Source organism: Oncorhynchus gorbuscha, unplaced genomic scaffold (assembly GCF_021184085.1).
Source record: "Oncorhynchus gorbuscha isolate QuinsamMale2020 ecotype Even-year unplaced genomic scaffold, OgorEven_v1.0 Un_scaffold_1911, whole genome shotgun sequence".
NCBI lineage: Eukaryota > Metazoa > Chordata > Actinopteri > Salmoniformes > Salmonidae > Oncorhynchus > Oncorhynchus gorbuscha.
The window spans coordinates 1-15,831 of NW_025746560.1; the positions used below are offsets into that span (position 1 = coordinate 1).

The window sequence follows — 15,831 nt, forward strand, 5'->3', positions numbered from 1 at the left end:
TGGTGTGTCTCCCAGGTGGCTTGTGGCAAACTTTAAACAACACTTTTTATGGATATCTTTAAGAAATGGTTTTCTTCTTGCCACTCTTCCATAAAGGCCAGATTTGTGCAATATACGACTGATTGTTGTCCTATGGACAGAGTCTCCCACCTCAGCTGTAGATCTCTGCAGTTCATCCAGAGTGATCATGGCCTCTCTGGCTGCATCTCTGATCAGTCTTCCTTGTATGAGCTGAAAGTTTAGAGGACGGCCAGGTCTTGCAGATTTGCAGTGGTCTGATACTCTTCCATTTCAATATTATCGCTTGCACAGTGCTCCTTGGGCTGTTTAAAGCTTGGGAAATCTTTGTATCCAAACCGACTTTAAACTTCTTCACAACAGTATCTCGGACCTGCCTGGTGTGTTCTTTGTTCTTCATGATGCTCTCTGCGCTTTTACGGACCTCTGAGACTATCACAGTGCAGGTGCATTTATACGGAGACTTGATTACACACAGGTGGATTGTATTTATCATCATTAGTCATTTAGGTCAACATTGATCATTCAGAGAACCTCACTGAACTTCTGGAGAGAGTTTGCTGCACTGAAAGTAAAGGGGCTGAATAATTTTGCATGCCCAATTTTCCCAATGTTTTTCATGATTTTTTGATTTGTTAAAAAAGTTTGATGTGGCAATCGCAAAGTTCCAACTTTAAGGCACTGTACATCAAATGCTGGTCAAATTAAATCAGCACGTTCATAGTATTGTGTCCCTAGACAGTAGTATGGCTGTGGTCTCAATCTTGATTGGTCTCAATCTAGACAAAAAATAGACAGTCTCAATCTAGACAGTAGAATATCTTTATGTTTAGACAGAAGCAATCTAGACAAGTATGGCTGTGGTCTCAATCTAGAAGTAGTATGGCTGTGGTCTAGACAGTAGTATGGCTGTGGTCTCAATCTAGACAAGTTGGGGCAGTAGTATGGCTGTGGAATCTAGACAGTAGTATGGTTGTGGTCTCAATCTAGACAGTAAGGCACTGTACATCAAATGCTGGTCAGTAGAAAATTAAATCAGCAGGATGGCTGTGGTTAGACAGTAGACAGTAGAATGGCTGTGGTCTCAATCTAGACAGTAGTATGGCTGTGGTCTCAATCTAGACAGTAGTATGGCTGTGGTCTCAATCTAGACAGTAGAATGGCTGTGGTCTCAATCTAGACAGTAGTATGGCTGTGGTCTCAATCTAGACAGTAGAATGGCTGTGGTCTCAATCTAGACAGTAGTATGGCTGTGGTCTCAATCTAGACAGTAGTATGGCTGTGGTCTCAATCTAGACAGTAGTATGGCTGTGGTCTCAATCTAGACAGTAGTATGGCTGTGGTCTCAATCTAGACAGTAGTATGGCTGTGGTCTCAATCTAGACAGTAGTATGGCTGTGGTCTCAATCTAGACAGTAGTATGGCTGTGGTCTCAATCTAGACAGTAGTATGGCTGTGGTCTCAATCTAGACAGTAGTATGGCTGTGGTCTCAATCTAGACAGTAGTATGGCTGTGGTCTCAATCTAGACAGTAGTATGGCTGTGGTCTCAATCTAGACAGTAGTATGGCTGTGGTCTCAATCTAGACAGTAGAATGGCTGTGGTCTCAATCTAGACAGTAGAATGGCTGTGGTCTCAATCTAGACAGTCTCAATCTAGTCATTAATCTAGACAGTAGTACTGGTCTCAAATCTAGACAGTAGTATGGCTGTGGTCTCAATCTAGACAGTAGTATGGCTGTGTGGTCTCAATCTAGACAGTAGTATGGCTGTGGTTTCTTTCTAGACAGTATGGCTGTGGTCTCAATCTAGACAGTAGTATGGGGCTGTGGGTCCAGACATGGCTGTGGATCTGATCTAGACAGTAGAATGGCTGTGGTCTCAATCTAGACAGTAGTATGGCTGATGGTCTCAATCTTAATGGCTGTGGTCTCATCAACATCAGTAGAAGGTCTTTAGAGTTAGAATAGAATGGTCTCAATCTAGACAGTAGAATGGCTGAGTCCCCTAGACAGTAAGGCTGTGATTCTCATATCTATGGACTGACACACATAAGACATTGGTCCCTGCTACACATTCATTAATTTACTATTCATTTACTTATTCAAACTAAATGAGGATTTTAACTCTAAACTCACTGTAACACAGACTCAGTAGTTCCCAAAAGTTTTTGTCATCTTTAATTTATTCTAAAGACAATGTGATTGTGGTTTCTTTACTTGTATTGTCTTTCTTTCCAGGAAAGGAGAGAGAGCAGTGGGAGTGATGTACTGTGCCAACATGGAGGATCTGCTCCAGCAGTCAGACTTTGTGATGGTGGTGGTGAACCTGTCACCTGCCACCCAGAAACTGATCGGTGCCATGAACTAGCCATGATGAAACCTACCAGCACTCTCATCAACATCAGTAGAGGTATGACCAGACCATAGAGTTAGAATAGGTAGAATGGCCCTCCCCATACAGGTCATATATGAGTGTCCCCGTAGCAGTAAGTCAGTGATTCTATATCTATGGACCTGACACACATAAGACTAAATCCTGACCTGAGATCTATGGGCGGAAGAACTTACGACTTCCACGTAAATCATGCATTGATGTAAATTAGAGCATTGTACAAAATGTGAGCCACACACAAGGACCTAAAGTTAGATTCACCCTAAAGTTATTGTGATCAGACTCTTAACTCGCCATAACAAATGTAATTAACATTGGAGCATTTGTTTTCACAGGCCTCGTTGTAGACCAAGATGCGTTGGTGGAAGCACTCCAGAAGAAAGTGATCCGAGCCGCTGCACTGGATGTGACTTATCCTGAACCCCTACCAATGTTAGACTGATACCCTAAACCCCTACCAATGTTAGACTGATACCATAAACCCCTACCAATGTTAGACCCTAAACCCCTACCAATGTTAGACTGATACCCTAAACCCCTACCAATGTTAGACTGATACCCTAAACCCCTACCAATGTTAGACTGATACCCTAAACCCCTACCAATGTTAGACTGATACCATGAACCCCTACCAATGTTAGACTGATACCATGAACCCCTACCAATGTTAGACTGATACCCTGAACCCCTACCAATGTTAGACTGATACCCTAAACCCCTGCCAATGTTAGACTGATACCCTAAACCCCTACCAATGTTAGACTGATACCCTAAACCCCTACCAATGTTAGACTGATACCCTAAACCCCTACCAATGTTAGACTGATACCAAGAACCCCTACCAATGTTAGACTGATACCCTAAACCCCTACCAATGTTAGACTGATACCCTAAACCCCTACCAATGTTAAACTGATACCCTAAACCCTACCAATGTTAGACTGATACCCTAAACCCCTACCAATGTTAGACTGATACCCTAAACCCCTACCAATGTTAGACTGATACCTAAACCCCTACCAATGTTAGACTGATACCCTAAACCCCTACCAATGTTAGACTGATACCCTAAACCCCTACCAATGTTAGACTGATACCCTAAACCCTACCAATGTTAGACTGATACCAAGAACCCCTACCAATGTTAGACTGATACCCCAAACCCCTACCAATGTTAGACTGATACCCTAAACCCCTACCAATGTTAGACTGATACCCTAAACCCCTACCAATGTTAGACTGATACCTAAACCCCTACCAATGTTAGACTGATACCTAAACCCCTACCAATGTTAGACTGATACCAAGAACCCCTACCAATGTTAGACTGATACCCTAAACCCTTACCAATGTTAGACTGATACCTGAACCAGTGATTGGTAGATGGGTAACAATAACAAATCGGACATTGAATATATCTTAGTCAAGTTAATAAATATGCTGTGGATGATGTATTAAATCACCCAAACACATGAAAGATGCAGTCGTCCTTCTGAACTGAGCTGCAGGACAGGAAGGAAACTTCTTAGGAATGTCACCATGAGGCCATTGGGGATTTGAAAACAGCTACAGAGCTTAGTGGCTGTCATGGGAGAAAACGGAGGATGGATCAACAACATTGTAGTGACCCCACAATAACCTAAACGACAGAGTGAAAAGACGAATACAAATATACAGAATACATTTTTTCCCAAAACATTCATATACAGTATATGTATGGATAAAGGCACTAAAATAATACTGTAAAAAAAAACTCAAACATGGCAAAGGAATACACTTTTTTGGCCTAAATGCAAAGCTTTATGTTTGGGGCAAATCCAACACATCACTGAGTAACTGCCTCTTTATTTTCAAGCTTGGTGTGGGTATGTTTGACATTGGCAAAGACGGGGTGTTTTTCAGGATGAAAAAAAAAGCAGGATGGAGCTAAGCACAATCCTAGATGAAAACCTGCTTCGGCAGAACAATAACCTACAACACAAAGCCAAATCTACCAAGAAGATAGTGAAGGTTCCTGAGTGGCCTTGTTACATTTTTGAAAAGACTTTCTTTAGGCACTTGTATAACCCTCAAATAACACATTTCTGTTGATTTTTCCTGGACAGAGGCCACCCCTTGCTGCTCTTCCAAACGTCATCATCCTGCCCCACATAGGGACCAACTCCGTTGAGACGATGCAGATAATGGTGGAGAAGATGGTGACCAACGCCCTGGCAGTACTAGGAGGGAACCATCCTCCTGATGAGGTCAAGGTGTAGGTCAGAGAAGTTTCCTCTAGGTACAGATCTAGGACCAGTTTCTATTCCCCCAATCCTAACCTGAACCATTAGTGGGCAAAATGCAAAATTTAAAACCAAAATCGGCATCTAGGGGCAACTTCCCCTATTCCTCAGGAATCACCCTGGACCCTCCATGCCAGTTTTAACTAGCTGCCATGCCTTAGAGCAGGGGTGTCAAACATACGGCCCCGCACACGAGGGGGTCCAATCTGACCCATGGGTGGTTCGAGTGGCCTCAAATATTTAGGAAACATTCATGCAGTATCTTGACTGTGTCCAGCTCGCTAATAATCCCGAAATTAGAGCTACACAGTCAGGGAGCAAATTTCTAAAATGATGGATAAAGGACTATTTTTTTCTCACATTTTGACGGCAAGGAAATACAACACATTCAGTGCGGCCCTCCGGGGTCGTCGGGGTGCCCCCCTTCCAGCATTGGGGAACATCCGGCGCCATGTCTATTTCTATGGGCACAAGCAGTGTTCCTGACACAAACTGTTCACACCCTTCTTGTTGGTGGAGAGAATTTTGCAGGTTTAAAGCTTATTTCCTGCAATTCAACACATTTTGTCAAGGGGTGCAAATCAAATGTTGCAGTTTTAAAGCAAAAATATTCTTGCAATTCCATACATTTTGCCTTGTCTAATGTGTATACATGTGATATTTGTGTGATAAAAAATGACCACAATATCTATGGGCTAAAAAATAAAATAAAAACGTTAGCTGACATGGGCTAGTTGATTTGGACATTTCAGACCAGTTATACATGCATAGCTATTAAGGTCTGCAATCACACGTGACCCAATTTCAGAATTGCACCTTGTGCATTCTACTATTACAACTTTCAAAAGTAAGTTTAAAGCCAGACTGAATTCCTTTAAAAAATAAATAATAATAATAATTGGGGGACCCCCTCCCTCCCCCTGCCGACCTCTCAGTTTGGGAACCATTGTTGTAGAAGACCTGCCTTAGAGGGTCCTAACTTCCACCATCATTGATCTAGCAGAATGTGGAAGGAAGGAGGACGATGGGGTAAATCTATCCTGCGGGGGATGAAGGAAAGGAGAGGAGGAAAATGAGATATTTAGTATTGAGACTTAGCCACCACAATGCAGCAGTGTCACTGTATTTCTAACTGCAAAATAAACAACTTGACACACCTGTGTTTTTTGTTGTGTATTAATGCGTCACAAATATAAACATCAAATGTTATAAATATTTAGTAAATCTGAAGCAAAGTTATAAGATATTTAGTAGTCCAATGTAATCCATCCCTACAGCACTTAAGAGAAGAAACTGCGTCCTCTGGTGGAGAGGAGAGGGAAGCTATGGAAAGGATGGGGGCGGTGATGTCATGATGGTTAACTTTACCCAATCCGTCGGCCCCGGTCCCGCACCAGTCAGCGGGGAACAACACAGTTGTTTTTATGTGACAGAAGAAAGCAGTAACTACTAGCAGAAGTACGGGAAAACGGCTTTGTATGAAGAAGCGTAACTTTACGCACAGGCAGCAGACAGTGGATCAAACTGAACCCACAGACGTAGTAGTCTACAACCCACACAGAACCCAGTGGGGTTCTGAAGAATACGAAAATGAATCGGAGTTTAAGTAAATCGCAGTCTTCTTTGCAGTATCGTGCGACAGTGGAAGTGAAAAGCAAAGTAAGTAGCCGCGCGGGAGTTGGGCATCCTGTTTTATGGGCTGACTATTGTTCCATTTGGAGAGGATGCTGTCTAGCTGCGCAATGTGCTCCCGATAAATGGAAAAATAACGGTCCTTGACTAAAATTATATATAGTCCTACAACCAAAAATGCGTTTATGCTTTTATGGTATGAAATAATCTGTTTACCACCAATGGTTGTCCATTCACCCATTCATTTCAGTTTTACCTGTCATAACATTATATTTTAGTAATGTGTTATTACCTGCATATGTAATAGCCAATATTATGGCTATAAGCTAGATAGATGTTCTGCTCACAATCCTTGGCTGATCTACAGGTACATGTATACATTTGCTCCATATCATCTTAGTTTAGTCCAGTAGCCTAATACATCGCTGACACTCAATATCAAAAGCGCATTCGTCAATGAATTGCTTTGATTTGTCTTAATAAATATGGAAAGGACAAATTTTCTTTATCGTTCAAAGTTTCTCCGAAACATTGTGTCTTTAGTATGGAGCAGAGTTCAGAAGGTTTCCCTTAGCCGTTCCAACCCCGGGGAGTTCCAAGATTTCTACAAGCTCATCCTGCGCCTGCACCGTCTAACCAGCATTGATGTCATCATTGGCTATGCAGATATCCAGGGAGAGCTACTACCCATCAATAACGATGGCAACTTCTGCAAGGCCGTGTCCACTGCTCCTACCTTACTGCGGATCTTCATACAGAGACAAGGTATACACCCAGACCAGACCAGACAGTTGTTTTACTCTGAAGCCCTAAACACAACTAGCTGTAATTATGCAAGACTAAGCCAGTTATTATGGTTGTCTGTCATTAAAAAGGTAATAAAGCCAGGTAACATCGAAAGGCTTCAATAACATATCATCCAAAGCTGAGACTGGAATTCAAATATCCTTGTTGCAAGCCTTCGTCATACGGGATTTATCAGAGTTTGCATCAGGGAGGTTGTTTATGTGTGTCTCCACCAGCAGCAGAAGGGGAAGTCATTTAGTTGTCCAGGGTTGATGTTTATTTTCATGTAATTGCTGTGCGCTGCTATTTTCGTATGTTTATTTTACATGGTGGACTATCTACATTTGTTTCCCTTGTTTATGTACCCTCAGGAACGCCTGTTTATGTACCCTCGGGAACTCCTGTTTATGTACCCCGGGAACTCCTGTTTATGTACCCCGGGAACTCCTGTTTATGTACCCTCGGGAACTCCTGTTTATGTACCCTCGGAACTCCTGTTTATGTACCCTCGGGAACTCCTGTTTATGTACCCTCGGGAACTCCTGTTTATGTACCCTCGGAACTCCTGTTTATGTACCCTCCTGTTTATGTACCCTCGGGAACTCCGGGAACTCCTGTTTATGTACCCTCGGGAACTCCTGTTTATGTACCCTCGGGAACTCCTGTTTATATAGTTTGTAGAGAATCAGAACCTATTCTGCATGTTGACAGTATGATTTATGCCCTGGTTGTTGTGCTAAGTCAGAAGTTGTTTCTTGCCCACATTGACCCACACAGTAAAACAAACAATGCATCAGTTTAGTTGCATTGTAGCCCTTATGGGAATTAGACTAGTTAGTACATTTGACAAGTTTTGCTTTTAAGACGTGTACTGACAGATTTCCTTTCACAGAGGAAGTAGACGACAATACCTTCTGCCCCAATGCCACTGTGACCCGCCGGAGGAAGGTGCCAGCGATCCCCTGCCACGCGGAGACGGGAACCGCAAAGGCCCACGGTCCACATCAGCAGGCCGCAGGACTTCCGTCCCATCTCGTCCATTATTGACACAGATTTCCTGCCCGCATCTCAGCGCCGGGTGCGCCTTTACCGCCAGGGCTCAGAGAGGCCCCTGGGGTTCTATATCCGGGATGGGACTACTGTGAGGGTGACTCCCCACGGCCTGGAGAAGGTACCTGGGATCTTCATCTCACGGCTGGTCCCTGGAGGCCTGGCTGAGAGCACAGGGCTGCTGGCCATTAACGACCAGGTGCTTGAGGTGAATGGGATTGAGGTGATGGGCAAGGTGTTAGACCAGGTCACAGACATGATGATCGCAAACAGTCACAATCTTATCATCACGGTGAAGCCGGTGAACCAGCGTAATAACATAGTGCGTACCGGCAGCTGGATGTCGGGGGATAAACTCAGGCAGTGTCAGCTCTTTAGACTACCAGAGTTACCACAGCATGCCCATCTGTCAGAGTTACCACAGCATGCCCGTCTGTGTGGGAGCCTACAGCTTCACTGATGACGAGCTGCAGAGCGACGAGGACTTGGACATTGTGATTGAGAGAAGACTCAGAAACTCATCCCGTCGCTCCAGTGCCTCCACCTCCACAGCCTCCCGTTCCCAGGCTTGGTCCCAGCCCCAGCAGAGTCCTAGGCCTTCTCCTAGGCCATCCACTCGACGCCCTCCCCGTCGACCTTACTCTGTCATCTCCTCAACCTCCTATCACTCACAACCCAGCCTCACTAACCTGAACCTCAGACTGAACCGAGACCTGACCCTGCAGCAGCACTACGGCAGCAGCCCAGCCATCAGGGAGATGAATGGAGGTGTGTTTAACCACAGCAGCCTGCTCACCCTGAGGACAGAGCTACGACGCAGCCTGGTGCTACAGAGGGGAGGGGTGGAGGAGGACGGAATGGTCATCACCTTGTGATTCTACAGTCAGATTCTAGAACACTACAAACCACAGGGGGCTGCTGAGGGGAGGACAGAATGGTCATCACCTTGTGATTCTACAGTCAGATTCTAGAACACTACAAACCACAGGGGGCTGCTGAGGGAGGATGGAATGGTCATCTCCTTGTGATTCTACAGTCAGATTCTAGAACACTACAAACCACAGGGAGGGGGACGGCACATAAAAATGGCCAGAATTAAGTGAATGGTATAAAACACGTGTTTGATTAAACCCCTTTTTTGATGCATTTGATACCATTCCACTCATTCTGCTCCAGCCATTACCACGAGGCTGTCCTCCCTAATTAAGGTGCCACCAACCTCCTGTGCTACAGACACTGCCAGCCTTTGTTATAACTTTTCAATGCTTGAGACGGAGGAGACGCTTCTTATTGGCTGGGTCCCAAATGGCACCCCATTTCCTATATAGCGCACTGCTTTGACCTGGACCCTGGTCACAAGTAGTGCACTATAAAGGAATAGGGTGTTGATGATACATTGTGAATTCAGGGATCTGACCTTTTGAACCCACTTAAATGTTGTCCCTCTCAGCGTCAGTGTCTCAGCACATTTGAAACCAAAGCGGAGCGCCTAAGTATTTAATATGGAAATAGTCATGAAACACCATTATGTATTATTAGTAAATCCAGTTCTGGCACTTGTTGTTATACTGTGAATGTGGATGTCCTTTACATGTACTGCTGATGCATTGTGTAGAGAGATTGTATTATTAAAGCTACAGCACTGTTGTGGTTTTATTATGTCTCCCAAGTGGCACAGCGGTCTAAGTCACTGCATCTCAGCGCTAGAGGCGTCACTACAGACCCTGGTTCGATTCCAGACTGTATCACAACCGGCCGTGATTGGGAGTCCCATAGGGCGGCGCACAATTGGCCCGTCATTGTAAATAAGAATTTGTTCTTAACTGACTTGCCTAGTTAAATAAAGGTTAAATAAATATGTCTAATGCCATTTATGAGGAATAAAACCTTAACTATCCCCTTACCAAAATATCAAGCCATTATGTGTGTCCCAAATGTCATTATGAACTGTGTCATTATGAACTGTGTCATTATGAACTGTGTCATTATGAATTGTGTCATTATGAATTGTGTCATTATGAACTGTGTCATTATGAATTGTGTCATTATGAACTGTGTCATTATGAACTGTGTCATTATGAATTGTGTCATTATGAATTGTGTCATTATGAACTGTGTCATTATGAATTGTGTCATTATGAACTGTGTCATTATGAACTGTGTCATTATGAACTGTGTCATTATGAATTGTGTGAGCCACTGACATTTGTATCTGTGAGTTTTCAGCCCTTCTGTCCACATACTTTGATTAAAGAGGATGTGGGCTAAATATCAAGCAGAGTTTCAGTGATTTGTGATTTGCTTACAGTACTAGGCCCATAGGTTTAACTCAAAGATGAAACAAAACAGTCTCCTGACCCACTTCAACAATACAGATAAGACCATGCTTGCTGATAAGTTATCAAAAATAGTGTTCAAGTACCTAATGCTTGACCCTGTCTTGAGCTCACCTCTGACCTGGTATGATATTTGTTGTCATAATGTTCTGCTTATGGGAAAATGACATTGACCAGAAATACTTAGAGCTGCATTGAACCAGGCAAATGTGTCCATTTGAATTCTAGAATTGTATATGTATTCCATTAAAATTCTATATGTATTCTATATTCAATATGAAGATATGCCATGTTTACTTATTGTAGTTTATTCCCCATAGGTGTGATTTCACAGGGTGCCCCAAGATGCAACAGGTATGATATGAATTGATGAGTGTGATACACCTGGTGGCAACAGGTGTGGTCCCCAGTGGTGATCAAGGTCAACTCAATTATTCTACTGTGCTCGAAATGGTCCAGGGTAAGAATTAGAGACACACTCATTTGATTGGAGGGTCATGACCATGCAATATGTTAATGAGCAAACGTCACTTCCTCACTTCCTGTGCGCCATGTTTCCTATCAATAGTTGGATGATGCTCTTCAACAGAACAAACAAAAGAAATGGTTGATTAAAAATAGAGGAAATTCTGCCATTATTGGTATTATAGGCGAAGAAAACGATTTGATAAGTGCATGCCGAGTATTTCATGGTATATTTTTCATAGCTGTGTGGTGCGCGCGCCTAAGCTCTTCTCCACTCGGATTGGTGAAAACAGACTCACGAGCACGCACTCTGTCGAGAGCTTTCTCTTCGACTGCCAGGTCGTGTAAGGTACACTTTCCCAAATGTATCTTCACTATATATCTGCATGATTAACATTGTGTCCAAAACGTTGTTGCAATTCACCAAATATTTAAATCCTGCCGCCAAATGTGTATGAGTGGTGAAGTTACCTCAGTGACCTGTCTGTGTGTGCATGCAAATTAGGCAAAATGCGATGCTAGCATCAGTCATCCAGCTAGCTAACAACTGTTTTAGCTGGCTTGCGCAGATGCAGTATTATTATGCATCCTGATGATTTATCAGTGGTTTAGTATTTCTCTGCTCATTCTTCCTCGTAGTTATTTGCTAGCCAGTAACATCCAACTGTCAGTGTGCCATTCACAGAATTATGTAACTTCTCTTAACTGCAGTTTTTCGCAGCAGACGAAGTGACCAAATGATCAGTTTTACTACTTGGCTGGCATTGCGTTCATGTAGCCAGTAACGAAAACCGAGGAACGTACCATTTCCGCCAACAATGACTAATGACAAAGTTGTTATCATTTTATATATAACTATTTATGGGATTCAGAGGCAACCGCTTGCTTGGCCTACTAGTCCAGAGGCACCTCCACTATAAATGCTGCTTTGTATCACTGACACTGAAGTGGTTATTGTTTACAGTATATAAAAAAAAATGATTTAAATGTCTTGTTTTTGTTTCTAGGCCTACCTCTGGCTGGTGAAATGAACCTTTTATTTACTGCTGTGTTTTGCTCGTGCAGGGAAAAGATGTACCAACTACCTGTGGAGAAATTGGACAAAATCAGACAATCAAGGAAGAGAGTCAAAGATATTCTATGTGACATTGGACTTGACAACTGCAAAAAGTTGTTGGATGTAAGTTCTGTTTGTCCACTACAAATGTTAAAGCACAGATATTAGTGGGACTTTGTTCACTGTGGCTACTCTTAATAGAATATTGATATATTCATTTTTGCAATAACCCTCTCTTGGTCTATTTTGTTTTCCAGGATCTTAAATGCTTTGATGCAGGAGACGACTGTTTTGAGAACACAGACTGGGAGGATTTAACGGACGGTTACCATGGCAAAAGGAGAAAAAGGGTACGCTCATCATTGTGGACGACAAGTCATTTATTATTCTGTCATAATAGCTGTTTCAATACTGTAATATGTCTTAGCTTTATATTTTAAATGTAACATTAATATTTAAATCACATGCTAACTTCATCATTATTATTTAAATCACTCAGTGGCCATATCGCAGAGAGATGCTCTGCTGTGCCCTGTGCTGGTTCTCTACCCGGTCATGGTACACCTTCAGAGGACACGTCCAGCGCTGTCACGAGGAAGAGGAGGACATCAGCGCCCTGTCCTCCTGCCCCAACTGTTCCTTCATCAGCCAGCCTGATGTCACCAATCAACACATCAAGCTGTTCCACGGGGGCTCAGCCAAAACCACCAGTGCCTCATGTACATTAACCTCCACCACGTCCCATACCACCATCCATTCAGTCTCCACCACTGACGTAGGAGACAAATACTCGTGTCGAGGCTGTGGGTTCCACGACTCGCTGTTCTATGTCATGAGAAAACACGTCCTGGTGAACCACTACGGATCGTTGTTGAATCGTTACTATGGTCACCGGAACGAAGCGGAACAGACAGCGGGCGGGGTCAAATTGTCCACGTTCTTCTGCAGAATGTGTAACATGCCGGCGGAGACGTCGGAGCACCTGCTCTACCACATTCTGAGCTCAGACAAACACAAGGAACTGCACGAGCACATCAGGCCCTTCATCGTCGAACACGTCAACACCAACCTCAAAAATAGCATAAGGAACGGCCCGCAGCAGAAGCTTCGAACCTGGCTCCCAGGGCTGTCCAAAAGTAGTCTCTCTGGTCTCCAAGAACAGTAACCAACAACAACCCAACGGAAGCTCCATATCAAAAAACCCTTCCACCGGTACTATGCTTCTGGCTGCTCCAAGTAACACAACGGCCCTTGTGTGTGGTCCAAACCAGAGGCACATGTTCCTCGCCACACAGGGCCCAGGAGGAAACGGCTTAGTACTCACTCAGCGGGCAGTTACTTCTCTTCAGAACCATGCTGCCTTACCCACCTCCACACTCGTCAAAGCTGGTCCCATCAGAATGATGCTGCCCAACACCCAGCAGAATGCCACCAAACCGTTACCAATAACAATTAGAGTTCCCCAACAACAACAACAACAACAGCCCCGACAGGTCCTACTTCCACCTGGTGTCCAAATCAATGTCCAAAACAAGATGGGCGGTGGTTCCCAGCCCTTTATGTTGACCCAGTCTGGTCCCAGAGGAGCAGTCATGTCCTCCCAGTCTGTCCGTCTGGTCCCTACTGGCAACAAGGTCAACGGCATGCCAACCTACACACTGGAAACTGTTCAGGTTGCCATGCCAGTCCAGTCTGCTGGGGTCACCCAAATTGTCAATAAAGGTGTGCTTGTGACGCAGAACATGACCACTCTACAACAGCAGAACAAGCCGTCGACTATTATCGTCATGGGAAACGGTACGGTGTCCAATCAAGCACCTAGCACGGCCGTGATTAACCTGACACAAGGTGACAACGGCACTGAGAAACCCAAAGAGTTGGCTGTGCAGACACAATTTCTGAAGAAGATGGAGAATAACACGGTGAAATGCACAAGATGTAAAACGTTATTGTCGGAGAAGGGTATTTTTCAGCATTTGTTGCATGGTCTGCAGTGTTTACTCTGCCCATTGGTGTTCTATTCCATCCAGCAAGTCATGGTACACATGGGTAAGGAACACAAGCTCTCAGACAAAGCCAACTGTGACGTCCTCAAAGAGAAATATCGCCTGGGAATCAATCCCCAGGGGGGCCTTTTGTTTCCCTTTTTTGACATGAGTGCAACTGTCCCTAAAGACCTGCTTGCAGACAAGGAGCTAAACGTGGTTCTGGTCACATCGACTAAAGACCGGATCTATCTGAAGCTGAGACGAGAGTCCATCAAGTCAGCATATCAAAACCTAGCAAAAGACGGTTGTCCCTTCTGTCCAGAGAAGCCTCAGAACGGGGAGGATTACGAGCTCCATCTGAAGACAAAGCATCACATTGTACCCACCATACATGCCATACTGAAGGCCCCAGCCTTCAAGTGTGTATACTGCCTGGGGGTGTACACAGACAAGTCCACTTCCAAAACCATCTCCATACACGTCCAGCGCTGCAGGTGTGCCCCCAAGGCAGCCAAGGATGCAGAGAGATTGATCAACCCTGATCCAAATGCCCAGACAATCAACGGTGGCGTGCCGGCCGCTGCCCTGGATCAGAGCAGACCGAGTAGGTCTAGGGAAGCGACAGGGGGGGCCACCAAGCAGCAGGTGGGGCACAAATCCAAACCTGGTGCTTTTACATTTGACCCCACTGTGTCCCTGGTGCTGGATCCCACAGGAATGGAGATGCTTCCCTTCCAGGATAGAAAGGAGTTCCTCACCAGATACTTCCACCAGAGGCCCTACCTGTCTAGGAAAGAGATGGAGGCCCTGGCGGGCCGTCTGTGGTTCCAGAGGACTGATGTGGCGTCTCTGTTCGGGGCGAAGCGCAGCCGGTGTATGAAAGCACTCCGACAGAAGAAGACTAAGGTTCTGATGGGGTTTAACTGGACTGAGCTGAGCAAGCTGAAGCACGACCTTGTTGTTCCAGAGATTGAACCTGAAAAGAAGGCTGAGCCAGGGAACGTAGATGTCTAACTCACTGTACGCACAGTCATTCTGCAGTCAGAATGCATTCAAAGTGAGTCAAGTGTGCAAACAAACAAACAAACAAACAAACAAGGAAATATATGAACCAAATTGCAAGCTGTGTTTATCTAGAAGATATATTTAGGATGTATAGAAAGAAACGGTGATAGCCCTTGTCATTATTTTCTTATTATAAAAAGGGAATTTTAAAGGAAACGATGTCATCGAGACAACATTTAAAGACGAGAAAGAGTCATGAGAATTAGATGTCCCTTTTGAGGTCATGGGGAAAAAAAGTCTTAACTAGTATTTTGTCAATTAACACTTGAGTTTATACCTGTACCCATTTTGACAAAAAAAAAAGACAGTGTGGACCAATTTGTTTTTGTACAATTGTAAAGAGTGTTTAGTAGAATTGAAACGTGTGTAGATATTTTATACGATCTGTTAATATACCCAAGAACGTGTGGACACATACAATATTTATTTGAAATCTCATGTCATTGATAACTATATGTACAGTATAACTTCACAGCCTGGGCAGCTTGTAAACACGCACTATTTGGCTCAAAAACTAAAGCAGTTTATTAGCATAATATGCTGTAGTATATAATAAAGTGACATTCAAGATGCATAGTACAAGTGCCTCGGTTCTCCTATAGAAGTTTTCATGGTGTGTTAAATTAAAGGATGTGTGTTTTTCTTCTTTTCTAGAGATGACCTCGTTGATCTGTGTTTTCGTTTTGCACATAAATTACCATATTTGTAAAAATGTTAGTTTGTTTCTTTATTGGGTTTGGCATGTGGATTAAAATGAAA

General features: G+C 43.8%; 2 protein-coding genes and 1 pseudogene across 2 annotated transcripts; all 3 read left to right on the forward strand.

The window, feature by feature from the left end:
- Positions 1-2,257: 2,257 nt before the first annotated feature.
- Positions 2,258-5,362, forward strand: LOC124024528 (glyoxylate/hydroxypyruvate reductase B-like; the record flags this gene model as incomplete). The annotated part of the gene is given in 4 exon segments (XM_046338450.1): positions 2,258-2,376; positions 2,379-2,429; positions 2,747-2,843; positions 4,519-5,362. Coding segments are annotated over 4 exon segments (418 nt in total), but the record flags the coding sequence as incomplete, so codon positions are not given.
- Positions 5,363-6,046: 684 nt separating this feature from the next.
- Positions 6,047-9,157, forward strand: LOC124024525 (annotated as a pseudogene).
- Positions 9,158-11,050: 1,893 nt separating this feature from the next.
- LOC124024523 (activity-dependent neuroprotector homeobox protein 2-like) lies at positions 11,051-15,784 on the forward strand. The gene is made up of 5 exons (XM_046338445.1): positions 11,051-11,311; positions 12,028-12,142; positions 12,277-12,369; positions 12,519-13,125; positions 13,157-15,784. Exons 2-5 carry the CDS (start codon positions 12,035-12,037, stop codon positions 15,019-15,021), a joined length of 2,673 nt encoding a protein of 890 aa, XP_046194401.1. The 5' UTR covers positions 11,051-11,311; positions 12,028-12,034; the 3' UTR covers positions 15,022-15,784.
- Positions 15,785-15,831: the final 47 nt, after the last annotated feature.

What these genes read in the sequence shown, in the direction of transcription:
- LOC124024523 (XM_046338445.1), top strand. Translation starts at nt 12,035, where the DNA reads ATGTACCAACTACCTGTGGAGAAATTGGACAAAATCAGACAATCAAGG. An exon ending in ACTGCAAAAAGTTGTTGGAT is followed by an intron (nt 12,143 to 12,276) that starts GTAAGTTCTGTT and finishes TTTGTTTTCCAG; the next exon opens with GATCTTAAATGCTTTGATGC. An exon ending in GAACGGCCCGCAGCAGAAGC is followed by an intron (nt 13,126 to 13,156) that starts TTCGAACCTGGC and finishes GCTGTCCAAAAG; the next exon opens with TAGTCTCTCTGGTCTCCAAG.